This window comes from Odontesthes bonariensis, chromosome 4 (assembly GCF_027942865.1).
Source record: "Odontesthes bonariensis isolate fOdoBon6 chromosome 4, fOdoBon6.hap1, whole genome shotgun sequence".
NCBI classification, from domain to species: Eukaryota; Metazoa; Chordata; class Actinopteri; order Atheriniformes; family Atherinopsidae; genus Odontesthes; species Odontesthes bonariensis.
In genome coordinates, this window is record NC_134509.1 from 20,246,565 (window position 1) to 20,263,867 (window position 17,303).

A 17,303-nucleotide genomic window follows, 5' to 3' on the forward strand; every position below is an offset into this window, starting at 1 on the left:
ATACTGTACGTTATGTTTACAGCTTGTTTGCAGTCCTCAAGTGGCCGAATATCCAGTTAACGAAGGTTTTAAAACAGTTTTTCATTCCACTTTACAGTATTATTCAAGTATTTTCCCTCATGTTGTTTCTGTGGCACAACCTTTTGTGCTGATGATGAACTCTTCCAGTTGCTGTAATGTCGGTCCTAAATGCTAACCTTCTCAAACATGACCATTCATCAGCAACAGCCTGTCTGCTGACCCCCTGACTGCCAGTAAACAACTGTAATTACTCTGTGCTGACTTGTTTTGTAGTATGTGCCCTTCCCTTATCTACGCTGACTGACAGACAAGTGTGCCACACCCAGTGTAATAGTTTTGTGAGACACACGCAAAGGGTAACCCCTAAGGTGTGTTGCACAAAATCTAAACGGTGTTGTGAAAAGGATAATAGTTTTTTTTTTTTTTTTTAGGCCATGCTGCAGCACTTCAATTCAAACACGATTGGGGGGGGGGGGGGGGGGGGTTTCCACTCATTTTGTGTCTTGAAACTTTTATTTTCTGCTGATTCTCGAAAATGCAAACTAACATTTAAGAGCAAGTGTGACTGGGCATGAAGCTGCGTTTCGTACAAACATTATTGGCGCATCGTCATCTAATGATTTTCAAGTTCTGGTTCTCACGAATCGGGAGGAGCCACCCAGACTGGTTTATGTTTCCCTTCAGTTAAGACCGCAGATATGTCTGCTTCCTTAATGACAAACTAAAATGTTTGGAATGATGCGTAGCTGGTAGTCTCCCACATCATTGTTTGTCTCTTCTGGTATGATCAGCATACCAGGTGTGGAGGGTTTCAGATGGTTAAGCCTGCTGTTTATGTCAATTTTACACCCATATCTGTTTGGGGTCAGCCATGACAACACCAGAATTATGTCTACATCAATTTTCCTCCATAGAAAAGTAATTTCTTTCAATATGTGCAAACCAGCTCGTTGAAACAGGAAAGAGTTGCTCTATTATCTAAAATATAACTTAAGACCATGTATTGATTGTTTCAATCACTGATAGCCAGACCTGTGATGACGAGGCTGAGGCTCGGTCCATGCTGTCGAGACAAAACTACATGTTTCACGAAAAGAATCCAGACCATACAAGAGGCAGGATATTTAGAGGCATTAATCAAGTGATAGCAACATAATCGATGATATTAAATAATGTAAACTAAAATGCAGCAGCAACTGTCATATGTTCACTTCAGTTATGTCGTCAGGCTCAAGAGAACGCTCAAAGAGAGCTTTCAGCTGCGAGATATGTCTGTTTCCTTAATGATAAACTGAAATGTTTGGAATGATGCGTAGCTGGTAGTCTCCCACATCATTGTTTGTCTCTTCTGGTATGATCAGCATACTAGGTGTGGAGGGTTTGGTTGGTGGCATTGAAAGGTGCATTAAGGCTGGTTCTGATACTATCTGAACCCGTCCATCCATCCATCCATCCATCCATCCATCCATCCATCCATCCATCCATCCATCCATCCATCATCTCGGGAGGTCGTGTTGCGGGGGCAGCAGCTTGAGCAGAGAAACCCAGACGTCCCTGTCCCCGGCCACTTCCTCCAGCTCTTCTGGGGGGACCCCGAGGCGTTCCCAGGTCAGCCGAGAAACATAGTCTCTCCAACGTGTCCTGGGTCTTCCCCGGGGCCTCCTCCCAGTGGGACGGGCCCGGAACACCTCACCAGGGAGGCGTCCAGGAGGCATCCTAACCAGATGCCCGAGCCACCTCATCTGACTCCTCTCGATGCGGAGGAGCAGCGGTTCTACTCCGAGCCCCTCCCGGATGACCAAGCTTCTCACCCTATCTCTAAGGGAGAGCCCAGACACCCTGCGGAGGAAACTCATTTCGGCCGCTTGTATTTGCGATCTCGTTCTTTCGGTCACTACCCACAGCTCGTGACCATAGGTGAGGGTAGGAACATAGATTGACCGGTAAATCCAGAGCTTCGCCTTCTGGCTCAGCTCCTTCTTCACCACGACGGGCCGGTGCAGAGCCCGCATCACTGCAGACGCCGCACCGATCCGCCTGTCAATCTCCTGTTCCATTCGTCCCTCACTCGTGAACAAGACCCCGAGATACTTGAACTCCTCCACTTGGGGAAAGATCTCATTCCCGACCCGGAGAGGGCATTCCACCCTTTTCCGGCCGAGGACCATAGGTCTCAGATTTGGAGGTGCTGATTCTCATCCCATCACACTTGGCTGCAAACCGCTCCAGTGAGAGCTGAAGGTCACGGCCCGACGACGCTAACAGAACCACATCATCTGCAAAAAGCAGAGACCCGATTCTGAGGTCGCCAAACCGGACCCCCTCACATAAAAAAGATCCCACACCTTAAATGTCAAATGAATGGGTGTGATGAGAGAAATGCGCACGTTGTTTTGACTGAAGTATAAAAGCCCATTCTGGTGTGACTCACCAGGTTTATCAAAATGAACTGAAAATGTTCTGCGAATCAGAACATTATTGTTCTTATTCAAACAACTGCCACCATCAACAAGGTATTTTGGGGTTGTTGTTACACAGCAATCATGAAATGAAACTTCAACATTCTCCCAACTTTCAGCTCCTTACAGTCACAAACTACTTCTGAGCTGCAGACAGGAAGCTCCAGCCGCTGGTAAATATATACCTAAAAAGAAAGAAAACACAAATCTTTCAAAGTAACTTTGATGAATCACAACAAACCTGTTTTTACAAGCTACACCTACAATCACAGGAAATAGGATGTACTCTGTGCATGTGCATAAGCCACGGGTCATCTCTCAGTTGACAGATGACTGTGCATTCAGTTTTTTCTGTGTCCTCTGTGTTCAGGACACCTCAGACCAGCAAATGACAGAAGATTTGAGTACAGGGCAAATATCCCATCGAGGCAGATGGATGGAATGAAAGGAGTAGGCTCTTTTAAACAATACTTGGCAGTTGATTTGATGAATTTCTGGCTGTCATCTTGGCATTTGGACCAAACAGTTCCAGGGACTCTCTGAGAAAAAGGGAAATGAAGGATAAAGTACTTTAGAGAAACTTTTCTGTGGTTTTTCATTGTCTTGTTGAGTGAATGGACGTAAAATCTCTGAACTTTTCTCCATTAATGCTGCCATCACAGAAGTGGAAATGAGCTTTGCCGAGGGCCCTGATCCAACCCCATACCATCCCAGAGCCTGGCTGCAGGGACTGGTTGCTGACAGCAGTCTGGATGCTTCTTTTGCTCTTTGTGTCACAATCTATGTTCATTATGTTTCTGTCTAAGTTCAGTCTAACCTTCCTCCTCTAACCCTCCAGTCTGGTCACCAGCTCCACTCACTTCACCTGCACCCACTTTTCCTCAGCTGCACCTTGTCACTGATCACTCTCCCCACAGCGTTTAATCTCCCGGTTTCCTTCACTAATGGTCAGATCCTCGTCATAGGAATCCATGGGTTTTCTGGTCAGTGTAAGCTGCTGCAGGTATTTCAGTCTGGTTCTGTTATTTTATCAGTTTTATGTTTAGTTTAGGTTTACGGTGTTCAAGCTATGCTGTGCTTTTTGTTCCAGTTTCTAAATAAACTAGTTAGTCACTTTCCTTCATTTTTTCTTCCTGACTCCTGTTCCGTGTCTGCACCCGGGTCCACCTTCTTCACCTCCACCCACAAACGTGACAGCAGAATTTGAATTTCCTTCTAATCTAAACATTTGTTAACAAGACCCAAGACAAACGCTCAGCTTCAGTCTGCTGTATCCTGTTCCTTTGTGTGTATTAACCTGCAATCAAAAGACGAGAGTTTGCAGGATGTATTTCTATTACGCGAAAGCTTGGGGCTTTAAGCAGTTGTCAGACTACAATGCACTGCTTTCTGTCGGCATGAACAAAAGGCTTTCGTCCTACAGAGGTTACAGTAGAAGCTGAGTTCTCTCTAATTAAAATATGCGTCTATGTGACACCATGAGATTTATTTTCAAGAGAATAACTCTCATCCTTCTGGTTATCTTGTGAACCAGCAGATGAGTAGGAATGTTTTTTTTGCCCTATGGCGAGGCTGAGCACACCGCGTTACAGTAACAAAAGACCATGTACAGATTGTTTTAATCACGAATGAGCCCCAGACTTGTGATGACGAGGTTCAGTCCACGTTGTCGAAACGAAACTACCTGTTTAAGAATCCAGGAAAACAATCCAGACTATACAACACCAGGTCCTTTCTTCTTATGACATAAACTCATTTAACATAGTGATTCCGCAAGTGATTCTGATTATTATTTTCAGCAGACGTGTTTAATGTGATCGGCATGTTGTTTATGCAAATATTTTTTATTGTTCTACCTCAATACTACAAGAACAGGCTCATGAGACGAGCCTTAGCCCACCGTAACTGTTACAGCAGTCTGGGTAAGAGTTTAAGTCGATATAATCCCCTCTGCAATTTGGATTTAGGCCACAAAAGCTTCCAATCCGGATGTCAAGTGGTGCACATAATGATGTCATGCATGGACAAAAGCCTGCCACCTTGGAGTTTGCTTCATAATTGTGAGGATGGATCAAAGCTATTGTGGGTTTTTATAAATGGTGTTTATTTTTTTGTCAGTCAAACATCTTCAGCAAAAGGCTCTTTGTACAGAATTGGAGCATCAGGATCAAAGAGCTCCATACGCCCACCCCTCAGTGGAATGTAGAGTCACCGAGGTCAGGTTCGTGAGACTGCTCAGCGGCAAACCCACAATCTGAGGCTGACTCGTTTTGTTTTTCACTCTCTTGTAGCAGTGTCCACCCCATAAGCCTCCACCTCCTCTCCTGAAATTTGCATAACAAGTCGGCACCTGCTTCAGGCCTCGTTTGCCCTCAAGCGCTCCTCCCACATGCCGTGCGTCAGAAGCTATTTCTTGGATCTTCTTGGAGCAACATACAGAAACAGGCTCTCCCTGTTAGCATTTAGAGTAGAAATCATCTGTCCCAGACACACCAGAACTGTCTGCAACGCCCCCAGCTGTGCATGTTTTTTTTTTTTCAGGATTTTATCTCTTAAACGGCCTTGTCGTCATCGATGCCAAGAGGAGGCCACCTTGCTGAGCGGGCGTGGGAGTGTGATGACAGTAAGTGTCACAGCATTAATGATATTTGCACAATTACTGTCCAATGATAGACATTTTCTCCCTGTCGCTGTCTCTTAACATCCACCCATCTCACACTTATTGATGGATGATAAGCACAGCCTCGATACATGAGAATGTCACCTGCATTATGTCGATTCCCTGCAGAAAGAAAGTCTAGACAGTGACAATATTTGTACAGTGTTTATTGTGGTCTGCATTAATAAGCCACACATCCTGTTTCTAAGTAAAGCACACGTGTTTGCTCAGTGCAGAAGTCATCAGTTAAGCAAATGTACTCAGATACAGTGCTAGCAAATTTACAAAGGCAGCTCTCACAAGACAAAGTAGGCACAGAAAAACACAGCAGATATGACCGAAGGGAAGCGCTGTATCAGATTTAACAGTAACTATCTCAAATAAAGGAGACATTTTCCCCTTGGTTTTGTTCTGTTCATTAAAATGGGGCAGCGTGAATTAAATGACATTTCATGAGATTTGTTTTGAGAAAGATTTTCTGTACGTAATTTTTTTTAAAGGGTCAGTGTTTAGGATTTAGTGACCTCCAGTGGGGAAGTTGTGGCTGTTTGATGTGGCAGTCTTAGGCGCCGTTTACACATACCCGGGTATTTTGAAAAACGCATATTTTCTAACCTTCGTTTTCAAAAAAAAACCCGTGCACACAGCCCCGTTTTTTAAAAAAACCCCGTCTACATTGATCCGGAGAAATACGCTATCAGGAGCTGTTAAATTACGCCAAGCCTGACGGTGGCAATGTTAGAACAATGAGAATTCCACACAAGCCAATCAGAAGCCTAATAGAGAACCGCTGACAGGCAACTTTCTTCACAACATCAACAGAAGCGCGCATGTGAGTACTCTCACCCTGGATGTGCGGGCGTAGCAGTTCTGCTAGGGAAAGGAGTGAAAATCGTGACATCCTGAAATTTTCCCTCCATTCCTCCGGGACAACAAAGCCATTTTCAAAATTTTCCCACCATAAAGCAGTCCGTCCGGGTCTAATCCAGAATCGCCGTCGCTGGCGGTGGTATGGCCGGGCTCTGTCTGCCAACAGAAGCTCCGCAATTGTTGCCCTCCGCGCCGTAATGCGCCTTTGTTGTTCAATACTTTGTAGGAGTGTAATTTTCAAAATCACACAAGCGAGTATAGCTCTCAACAAAATAAATGCTGCTAGTACCTCCATGCTTGCCAGATAAACAATGAATGGCGTTATCCTGCCACTATGGTGGATAGGGGCGGGGCTCTGTACTATGACGACAACTCCGTATTCCATTCTGAAAACTCCGTTTTCGTCTTTCAACCAGTTTACACACAAACGCTAAACGGAGTTTTTAAAAAATCTCCACTTTTGCCGGAGTTTTTTTTTAGCTTCGTTTTCGGAGGAAAAAACTCCGTTTGTGTGTAAACGAAAGGCACAAACGAAGGGAAAGGTCTTCGTTTATCAAAATACCCGGGTATGTGTAAACGGCACCTTAATTCCACCCGTGATGTCTTTAGATATGAATTGTTTTCTACTCCACTGTCACCTCGTGCATGCTCCAGAAGGAGAGTTGGATTTAAGCTTCGCTGGAATCTGTTGGTTTCCTTAACTTTGAACCTTTTTTCTCAGATGGCTTTATATGAATTATAATTTGGAGTCTAATTTATTAGATTTTATGGGATTATCATTTACAATTACAACCTTACCCCGATCCATACGAGCATACATCTTCAGGTTAGACATGTCAGCATGTCAGGGTCCAACATCCAATGTCTGCATACGTGTTCCTACGTCATGACATCCACATTCCACGTCCTGCTAGTATTTACTTGTCCACAAACACCAATAAGGAGGTCAGAGGGGATGACCGAAGACCCTAATTCATGGGTATGATGCCAACAGAAGCTACAGCTTAAGAATACCCTGCCTACCATCTTACAATTTGCAAGCATTGATTATGACACTACAACATATTGGACACCTGGTCAAATGTAGTAAAGTATTACAAGAAACAGTTTATTCAAAATGTGAAACAAAAACAAGGGTAATATATGCAGAGAGCTTTGTCACCCTGTGCATGTGTGTTCAACAGGTGCCAACATGGATGGGTCAAATGCGCAGGAGTAATTTTGTGTGACCACATGACAATAAAGCAAAATTAAATCTTAAATCTTGTCTCTACAGAGGATTATACACCACTGTACACTTCTAGTGGACTGTTGTACATTTTCTTGGCCCTGTTTCAGCAGCTCTGGACTTAAATATTTTTCTACATTTGTCTAGAGGCTGTACTGCTTGGAAGATTTCTGGTGGTAATTTTGAACCTTTTCATATCTGTTATGATGTGTAACCATGGAAAGAAGAGGACGTTTAAGCCATTTCTTCAGTAGATCATCACTGGGAATGCAAGACCACTGGCCAATTGAATGGATGAGCTTGAGCACTGATGAGGTCACAGTAAAAATGTAAGAACTGCTAAATGTTTCAGCGATACATGGCTGCAGGAACATGGAATCTAAGGCCTCTCTAACCGGTTCTCAGGCTACAATGGCAGGTATAGACTGCAGAAAGAATGGTTATGGTAAAGGAGGATGGATTTTAGTGCTTGTTAACATAATCCTGGACATGTCACAAAGAAGGAGCGTCTCTGCAGCCTGGATAATGAACTTGGCTGAGTTTCTGTCTAACCTGCAGACGCTGCATGTGGCATCATGAGTTAGGTTGTTTCCAAGTTACAAACACAACACTCCAATACATTCATAGTGATCTTTGCAGATCTGAGAACACACCATGTCCGTATTCTGCAAAGTATAACTTTAATGCTACTCTGTGCAAGTGAAATAAAAGATTTCTTCCCCCATTTATCCATCTTCTTATCAAGCTTTATCTTCATCTTGACCATAAGAGGAGTGGTGGTCATCCCAAATGGAGGCTGTTCTGCCAAAAACAAGCCCATTGGCCATTTTTCCTTGCAGGCAATAACAGCCTCTGCTCTGTCTGCCTGTACAGACTTAAAGGTGAGTAGTGAGGTGTTAGAGTTGTTCCCACTGTGTCTTTAGCCCTATTCGGACGGGACTAGTTCAATGGGGGGACATATGGTAATGTTGGTTAACCAGACGACGCCAGGGAGAAGAAATGACCAATTCGGACGGGACAAGAAATCCCTGTACTATTCATCTAACATGGGAGGAGTTGTTGGTTACGCACAACCGTCACATCCTGGATGCCATGCACGTCTTCATTTCACTTCCGTAAACCCCATCTGTAAACAGACATGGCGCCGACCATGCGTGCTTGCAAGCAGCGCTTCATCCAGAACCTCCATGTTTCCAGACACACCTAATTGTTTCTTTCTTTAAAAGGATGTGACGACATATTCCGTACTTATTACCGAAGGTCGCATTCGCATGGGATTAGTATTACCTATGGTAGATACTCCGGACCGTTTCACAGGAGGTAGAATTCTCGGCAAAGTTTACCGACATACTCCGCTATCTTTACTGACATGGCGCGTTCGGACGGGACTAGATTTCCCGGTTATTATTACTTTACCCCAGGTACCCCCATTAAACTAGTCCCGTCCGAATAGGGCTTTTGTCAGCGTTCCAAGCTCATGCATTTTATCCGTTAGTGATATCATATCTTCTCATTATGATCAAGCAAAGAAATGGTTTAAACTTGCTCCTCCTTTTTCTCTATTTTGTTTCTGCTTGGCATCCACATCTCCTCTTCATCCACTCTGGTGTTGGGGTCCTATTCTAGGCATTACTTGGGCTTTTGAAAGTTCAATCGATCATATGACAGATGTAAAAAAAAAAAAACTGCCAGTTACCAGTAGAAATTATTCCAGCAACACAACTTCCAAATCAGTACAGAAGCATTTTTTTTTAAATGTTGGGGGCTATTGGAGGCTTTCTACACCATTTTAGCATCGATTCGCAGACGTGCGGCGGTCTGTTGTTCTCTGGCCAGCTGTTCCTCTTTGCATCTGCATCCTCCTTTCCAGGAGCTCCTCCTCCGTAGACTCTGGCTCGAAATGGTAAGGACGTCCATCGTACTCAAAATCTGATGAATATTCTGCCATGTTGCACAAAACCAGCAGCAGCAAGTTAGCCGACTGTCACAGAGCACGGAGTGAATGAGCTGTGCTGCAGCGGCGTGGGTTGATGACGTCATCCCAAGTGACCTGGGTGTAGAAAGCTTCCTATAAGCCCTGGATAACAACAACACGGCAGCTCTGAGCTAACAGTGCAATAATACGCGTTCATTCATTTATTCGTCTTTAAGTATTGGTGAAATAAAGATAGATAACGCCTTATTTAGAGGCTGTATTGTCTCTGCCCTGTTCTCTCCCGGTCCACTCGGTATGTATTCAATGCACAGTGCGCCTCGCCCACAGTAAAGTTCTTAAAGTTCAGTAAAGTTCTAAAGCGAACGGGAGTAACAGAAATGGTGGGTGTACGCTGGCGCGTTCTGGCTGCCGCTGCTCAACGAGTCTATCTGTCTCCTACCGCTTAGTTAGCGATTTTTCTTTCTAAGTTGAGTTTACTTTTTAAAAACAATCAGGACCCTGTCTTTACTTTGGATTACAGCCCTCATTTGGATTTCTATACCCATCAAAGCTAGACAAACCGGAAACCCCCCCCCCTTTTGGATTTCTGCCTTGTTTGGATTGTTTACATCAACTAAGTTCGACCAACCTGAGAGTAACTCTTCCGCCGCTTCCACAAACCGTGTTCTGGCGTCTGCTTCATGGTCTAGTTTGTCCTCCTGAGTCTGTCTACTTAGCTGTTAGCGAGGCTAGGCAGAATTCGTCCTTGTTTGGCATGGCTTTCAGTTATTCCTCCTCAGAACTCCACAAACTCAACTCCGCAAACACTCCTGGACTTAATATCCCCATTGTAAATAAACTCAGACTTTTGCGTCACACCTGTTATGCCCACCGCAGTACACTCAGAAACTTTGTTTACCACCGGCAGCTTGAGCAGTGCATTCCTTCCATCTGGACGCCCGTCGCACAACTGACACGTCATCAGAGGACTGCCACAAAGAGGCTATTTGATACTACGCAGGACAGAAAACGTGGAGTGGATCACAGCCTACTCCGGCCCCTACAGAGACACTCCACCACCACCCCAGCTCCCCCTGTTAAAATTGAACTTTTAAATGCACAATCCCTTAATAACAAGGCATCTTTTCTTCACGACCACATCATACATGAGGAAATACACTTCTTGTGTTTAGTTGAGACTTGGCAACAACCAGAAGTCTACTCAAGTCTAAATGAAGCCTGTCCCCCTGGCTACACCTACCTCAGCAAAGCCCGCACTACTGGCCGTGGTGGTGGCCTTGCCGTAGTGCACCGGGGAGACTTTGAGTTGTCCCCCCTGTCCCTACCTGTACTCTCCTCTTTTGAATGCCTTGGGTTTAAATGCAAACCACCACTTTCCACTACAGTTCTCCTGATATACCACCCCCCCAAACCCAACCCAGCCTTCATCCTTGAAATACATGAACTCCTTACCACACTCTGCACAACCTCAAGGAAAATCATCATACTTGGGGATTTTAATATTCATGTTAACAACCCCCCTTCCTACTCTGTAGCTGAACTTCTCAATCTCATTGACAGTCTCAACCTCACCCAACACATCAATGTCATAACACACTTAAGAGGCCACACCCTTGATTTGCTGATCATCAACTCCACCTCCATCAGCAATCTCTGGGCGTGTCTGACCACAAAGCCACCTCAATGGAGCTACCCACCCCGCCCCCCCTCAATAAGCCCAGCAGACAATTCAGTTTCAGGAACTTTAAAAACATCAACCCAATCACCCTGACTACTGACCTCCAACATCTCTCCACTGCCAACCCCCCTTCAGTCACAGAATCTGTGGATTTCTACAATTCATCACTCAGCACCGTCATGCGCCACTCAAGCCTAGAACTGTCACCTTCACACGTACAGCCTCCTGGTATACCAGTGAGCTACGCTTGTTAAAAAGAACGGGGCTTGTCCTTGAACGGCGTTTCCAGGACTCCGGACTTGCGGCTCACAAGCTGGCCTACCGGGAACACCAGAAGGCCTACAGCAAGTCCCTCAGTGACACACGGTCCCGGTTCTACTCCCACATAATCAACAATAGCCCTGGTAATTCCAAGCAACTTTTCTCAACCTTAAATCACCTCCTCATACCTCAGACCCCCCTACACTCAGATAGCACGCAGGAGTGGTGCACCAGCTTCATCTCCTTTTTTAAGTCTTAAGTAGACAACATCCGCTCCGTTCTCTCTAGCACCCCCGCCTCCCCACCCTCCCCTCCCTCCAGCCCCCCCGCTCTCTCTGCTCCCTCAGACCCTCAGTCCGAGACTACTCAACTCCTCTGCTGTTTCACTGACACCACACAGCATGACATCGAAGTCATTCTGAGGAAGATGAAGCCTTCCACCTGTGCCCTGGACCCATTTCCCTCAGTCCTTATTAAAAGTCACTCCTCTGCAACAAGTCCCATGATCACCAAAATCATCAATCAGTCACTCCGGTCCGGCCATGTTCCCACATCCCTGAAAACTGCTGTCATCAAGCCACTACTCAAAAAGCCCAGCCTGGACCCAGAAACACCTGTCAACTACCGCCCCATCTCCAACCTACCTTTCCTATCAAAGGTGTTGGAAAAGGTAGTTTCCGCTCAACTTCACAACCACCTCACCACTAACAGCTTGTATGAGAAGTTCCAGTCTGGTTTCCGCTCTGGCCACAGTACGGAAACCGCTCTGGTCAGGGTTACCAGTGAGCTGTTACTGACCGCTGACGCTGGCTCTCCATCATTTCTCATCCTTCTTGACCTCACCGCAGCGTTCGACACCATCAACCACCACATCCTTCTACACCGCCTCCAATCCTCCATCAGACTTTCTGACACTACCCTGGCTTGGTTCACATCACATCTCACTGACCAAACAGAATATGTATCCCTGGGAGGTGCAAAATCAGACACGCACTCCGTTACCTGTGGTGTCCCTCAAGGCTCTGTCCTTGGCCCCACCCTCTTCACACTATACATGCTCCCCCTTGGTCGTGTCATCAGCCGGCATGGGATATCTTTCCACTGCTATGCTGATGACACCCAACTCTACATTAAAACAAACCCAACCCCCTCTGCAGCCCTATCCACAGTTTCCATTTGCCTGGAGGAGATAATGGCGTGGATGACGGCAAATTTCCTGCAACTAAACAGCTCAAAAACTGAAGCCATTCCGCACCAGATTCGGTCATCCACTATCACCAGCATCACCTTCTCTGGCCACGACATCCACCTTTCACCCTCAGTCACTAATCTCGGTGTTAGGATGGACCCTCACCTGACCTTTGAGGCTCACATCAAACAACTCTGCAAAACCTCCTTCTTCTACCTCAGAAACATTGCCAAACTCCGCCCCATACTCACTCTCCCTGATTCCAAAAAACTTGTCCACGCCTTTGTCTCCTCCAGGCTGCACTACTGCAATGCACTCCTCATCAGGATCCCCAGCAAGATTATCCAGCAGCTGCAGTTTATTCAGAACTGTGCTGCCAGGATCCTGATGGGGGGGCGAAAGTACCACCACATCACACCCATCCTCAAATCCCTCCATTGGCTTTCTGTCCAGTACAGGATCGAATTGAAGATATCCCTTCTGTCCCACCAGTGCCTCCATGGCACTGCCCCCCCCTACATCAAAGAACTCATCGCCCCCCATTCCTCCTCACGTCATCTCCGCTCTGGACAGGCCAATCTCCTCCGGCTCAGGTCTATGGGCGACCGGGCCTTCAGCTCAGCTGCACCCAGTCTGTGGAATGCTCTCCCTGACCATCTAAGGGCACCACAGACTGTGGATTTTTTTAAAAAAGGACTGAAAACTCACCTTTTTAGAAAAGCCTTTAGTTTGCCTGAAAAATCTTAAAATTATTTTACTATCTTTTTTTTTTGTTTTAAAATGTAGCACTCTGAGGTCATTAAATTGATGTAAAGATCTTTATAAATAAAATATATTATTATTATTTATTATTGTGAAATGGATATATGCGGATCTCGAGTGATCTAAATATCTTCCGAAGGACGCCAACTTTCATCAAACTGTTATCGGAGAGTAGATGAATGTATTTTCTGCCAGAAATAAGGTCCAAGTTTAAAAAAAAACAAACTTCCCCTTTAAATTAAAATGACTGGTTTTGTTGGTTCGCATGTTAGTTTCACAAGAAAGCTGATCGATGCCATTGGCATCCTTAGGTGTCACATGACAACTTTGTTCCTCTTAGCAGAGCAAAAAAGGCCCAAAGTCACTGGTAAAATGTTGTGTTGACCTCATTTACATGAAGTATTTTTACTTTGGATCATGTCCTGCCTGACATAATTATGTTTTTCATAGTATTCAGCTGAAATTTAGTTCACTAACAAGGACAGCACCACAGTGATATATTATGCTGTAACTTATTGATCACTAGAACTGGGGGTTAGGAAGGGTCAAGATTGGAGAACATAAAAACAGTCTGTTGAGGAGCAATCAGGGAGTACGTTTCAGGAAGCTTCAGCTCCCCAGTTCCTTCAATGTAAAGAGGAAGGAGGAAAGGAAGTAGATATAAAGGGTGCGGGGGGGGGGGGGGGGGGTTAGTTCACTGAGACAAATGGAGGATGGGTGGATAAAAGCTATGTTCTGTTCAGTGATAATACTCCATGGCTGCCTGCTGGCTTTTGAGGTTACCTGTGAAAATATATGTTAATACCAAATGCACAAACACCACGCAATGTGTCTAAAAACAAGGCTTTTATGGGATATATTTCAGAAAATTAAAAAAATAAAAACTCTGGCCCAGGTAGACACAAACTCGGCAATGCACAGTTTGAGATGAGAAATATTTGTTCCTCTGATAGGTATTCTTACTGAGCTGAATTAGCATTTCCCAAGGTGGTTAACAAATCTAGGCTAACAAGGCTTCCAGTGTGTCCTGATTCACAAAGACAAACAAAAAGTTACTTTTTGTGAAATATCGACATTCAATCTGTGGTTCCCAAATGAGAACACTGTTCATCAGGTTACTTCGTCTTACTTTAGCAGTAACAGAGAGCATCAATGAGTGGGGTTACATGGCACTGAAAGGATCGGATTACTGACTAAATTACAATAAGACTGAGTTGCTCCTTGGATATATGGCGGTGAATAAATGGAATCATAGGCACAAAGCATGTCATACCCCAGTATGATAGGTGGCGCTGTACCCATTTCAGCTATTGCTAATAGAGCCACTTCCTGTTGACCTCTTCACCACCAACATCAACAACAAACTCAGGCATTCGAGAAAGATGGAGAACGAAGAGCAAGATGAAGCTACGTCCCTCTACATTTCGTCTGTGATGAGCTGCTTGTTGTACAAACGTGATGCACAACGGAGCATTCTCCATCGCGTTGTTTGTTTCTTTTCGGCGACAACAGTAATATCGTCTCCTTTGACTTCCGGTTCACGACCCCAGGAAAAAATCTTGAGCATGCGCAGAACGCAAAGTCTAATTCACCACGTGCTTCACCATCTTCAAGCAGGTTTAATTTGACTTTCAACCAAGTTATCTCGGGGTCTTAATCCGATCCAATTTCTTGTCAGATTAAGGTGTATACATGAATTTAATAACTCAGTCTTATGGTAATTTAGCCAATCATGGGCGTCAGTTTGATTTCAGAAGTGCTGGGGACAATTACCATAAACCTGAATAAGATTTGAAAAGTGCTGGGTACAAGCTAGGCGCATTATTTCCGAATTGAGGTTTCATGATAAATAATAGGCATTGCATTAGATGATGCGTATTGACGCGATATTGTCCCCATATTAAAAGTTAAAAGCCATCTGCGCGGTCTTAAGAGTAGGCCCTATTCGTATTTCAAAATCCGCATTTTAGTACAAGACACGATTTCGGTTATTGCACAGCCCTTGACACACCAACAAATCTCAGACAAACCTCGACCAAGCAAGAGCGCATCAGGAGACGTAGCCTGGCTACAAACAGCCCTTGCCCTGACAAAGTTTTCAAACATTACCAGGCTATGAAACGACGGGCAAGAGTGAACGAGCAGCAACCCCTGTGTGAAAAAAAGTTTTCATTCATTGTCTATCTCGCCTGACATGCATCATAAACACTGACGAATCTTCACCTGCAACACCAGCGACGTCTTTCATCGCTTGTCACACACTGCAGACCGCAAGCGCAGTGTGTGGGAGCGGAGCAGATTCAACATAGTTGCTATTCAGCAATGGGGGCTGATCGCAAGAGCATTCATACAAGGAGAGTGAAAGCAGAGCGGATCAAATAGTCTTTGGTTAGGAGAACGCCATGATATAAAATGATAGTTTTTAGGAAAGCAGAGTAGTCTGTTACATGCATGATGCACAGACTGGTCAAATCAATACATCCACATTTGTCTTTCTCTACTTTTTTAAAGTGGTGGGGACAAATCTGCCTGTCAGACAAATTGTCTCCGGCGGAAATGACGCACCTGTAGCCAATAATCCGATCCTTTCAGTGCTATGTAACCCCACTGAATAGCTTAACTGTAGATGCTCTTTTTTTTGGTGGAGCCCCACCTGTTTGCACCTTTTAACATTCAGTGACACACACACCAAGCTTAGATAAACACAACTTATCATGACATCTTAATTAGTTTTTATTATCTTATCAATCTCACTGATGAGACCACACACCTGCTTGCTGGCTGTTGAAGACACTTGTGAAAAATTTGCATAAACTCCATGCTGTGTATCTTTTGGCATAATTTCCAGGGAAATTGTGAAACTATGGGGTAACATTTCAAAGATGAAATCTTTGGCCCAGACTATTGTTTTCCAGAGCCAGCCGAGACTGTGATTGAGCAAGAAGTAAGTCAGAGCAGAGATGCAAGGCTCAGATTTCATGTTAATTATAGTATATGTAACCTCTTATTACGGCACCGCTCAAACACACATATTTACCCAAACACTGGTCCTGTCACTGTGTCTCCCTGAACATTCCCTCCACTGCTTGTGTTGCTGCCTGTTTGAAAGCAACTCAGTAATCCTGGATCAGAGAGCACAAAGGGCCCCAGAGTGCTGGTGATGTAAGCACTGTGTCCAGCTCTAACGCCTCCACTCTCCCCTCTCCCACATGCTGCCGGACGGCGAGGTGGGACAGGGAGGAACATCTCTGTGGTGGCTGACCCTGAAGACCACAGACTGACACAAAACTGTGATTCTGGCCGGCTGACTGCAGCCTGTCTGCTCTGTCTCAGGGGCCTGCTGCAGATGACCCGGGACCCAGTGGGGAGGAGAACGCGCCAACGAGCTCACTGCAGAGGAATGTGGCCAAGCTGTGAGGACTGGCTCGATGTGACCAGGCGTATAAACTGACCGACCACATTTACTTTGTCTCATTCACCGAGGGCCACGTTGCCTCAGGTGAGTATCGCTGGGTAAACATTTACCTTGGGAACGCCTTTGTCAGCATGTGATTCTAAGTGGGTGGCAGAGTGTTTGCTGTGAAAGTTGTAACCTTATATTACAGTAAAAGCAATCCGGTCAGCTGGGAACTCTCTCAATGTTTTGGCCATCATAAGAACAACCTGCTGCGTCATTCGACGTGTGTGAAAGCTTCTCCTGTGTGTGGGACTGTAAACATTTCAGGACTCCATGGACGTGATGCAGGACTCCAGCGATACAATGTGGGGCCTGAATGCCCGGTTGAAGGGCTTCATGGAGCAGGTGAACAGGCTGCAGGAAGCCAACCACCGGCTGGAGGCTCAGATAGCCGAGTGGGGCATCAGGAGCACCTCAGGCAGCCACGACTGGTCCAAACAGGAGCAGACAGTGAAGGAACTCCGTGCCCAGGTCAGATTTTTGACAAGCAGGTGATTAGTCTAATTATAGCACAACTGCTTTGAAATGACTGTTTCTAATAGTGCTGTGGTGTTATTTCTGCTCAGAGTTTATGTTTATGGTTGATTATGTCAGTTTGAGGCAGGCATGCATGATGAAACAGCAATAAGAACACAGCCTGTTGTCCTGTCGTGTGTTCATCACAGCTGCAATAAACTTCATGTGAACAGCCTCACTTATGAAGAAAAGTAGAAAAAAAGAAGTTTAATACATAACTTGGATATTCAATTCAAAGTTTTATGGACACAAGTTAAAAGAAAGGAA

The 17,303-nt window shown here is 45.1% G+C and overlaps 1 protein-coding gene across 1 annotated transcript in view; it reads left to right on the top strand.

Moving 5' to 3' along the window:
• Positions 1–4,896: 4,896 nt before the first annotated feature.
• krt222 (keratin 222) overlaps positions 4,897–17,303 on the top strand; it is a 33,146-nt gene continuing 20,739 nt past the window's right edge. The window contains exons 1-3 of the mRNA XM_075463400.1: positions 4,897–5,103; positions 16,397–16,562; positions 16,788–16,991. Coding sequence (XP_075319515.1) covers positions 16,794–16,991 — 198 coding nt within the window. The 5' untranslated portion in view covers positions 4,897–5,103; positions 16,397–16,562; positions 16,788–16,793. The remainder of the gene's footprint in view (positions 5,104–16,396; positions 16,563–16,787; positions 16,992–17,303) is intronic.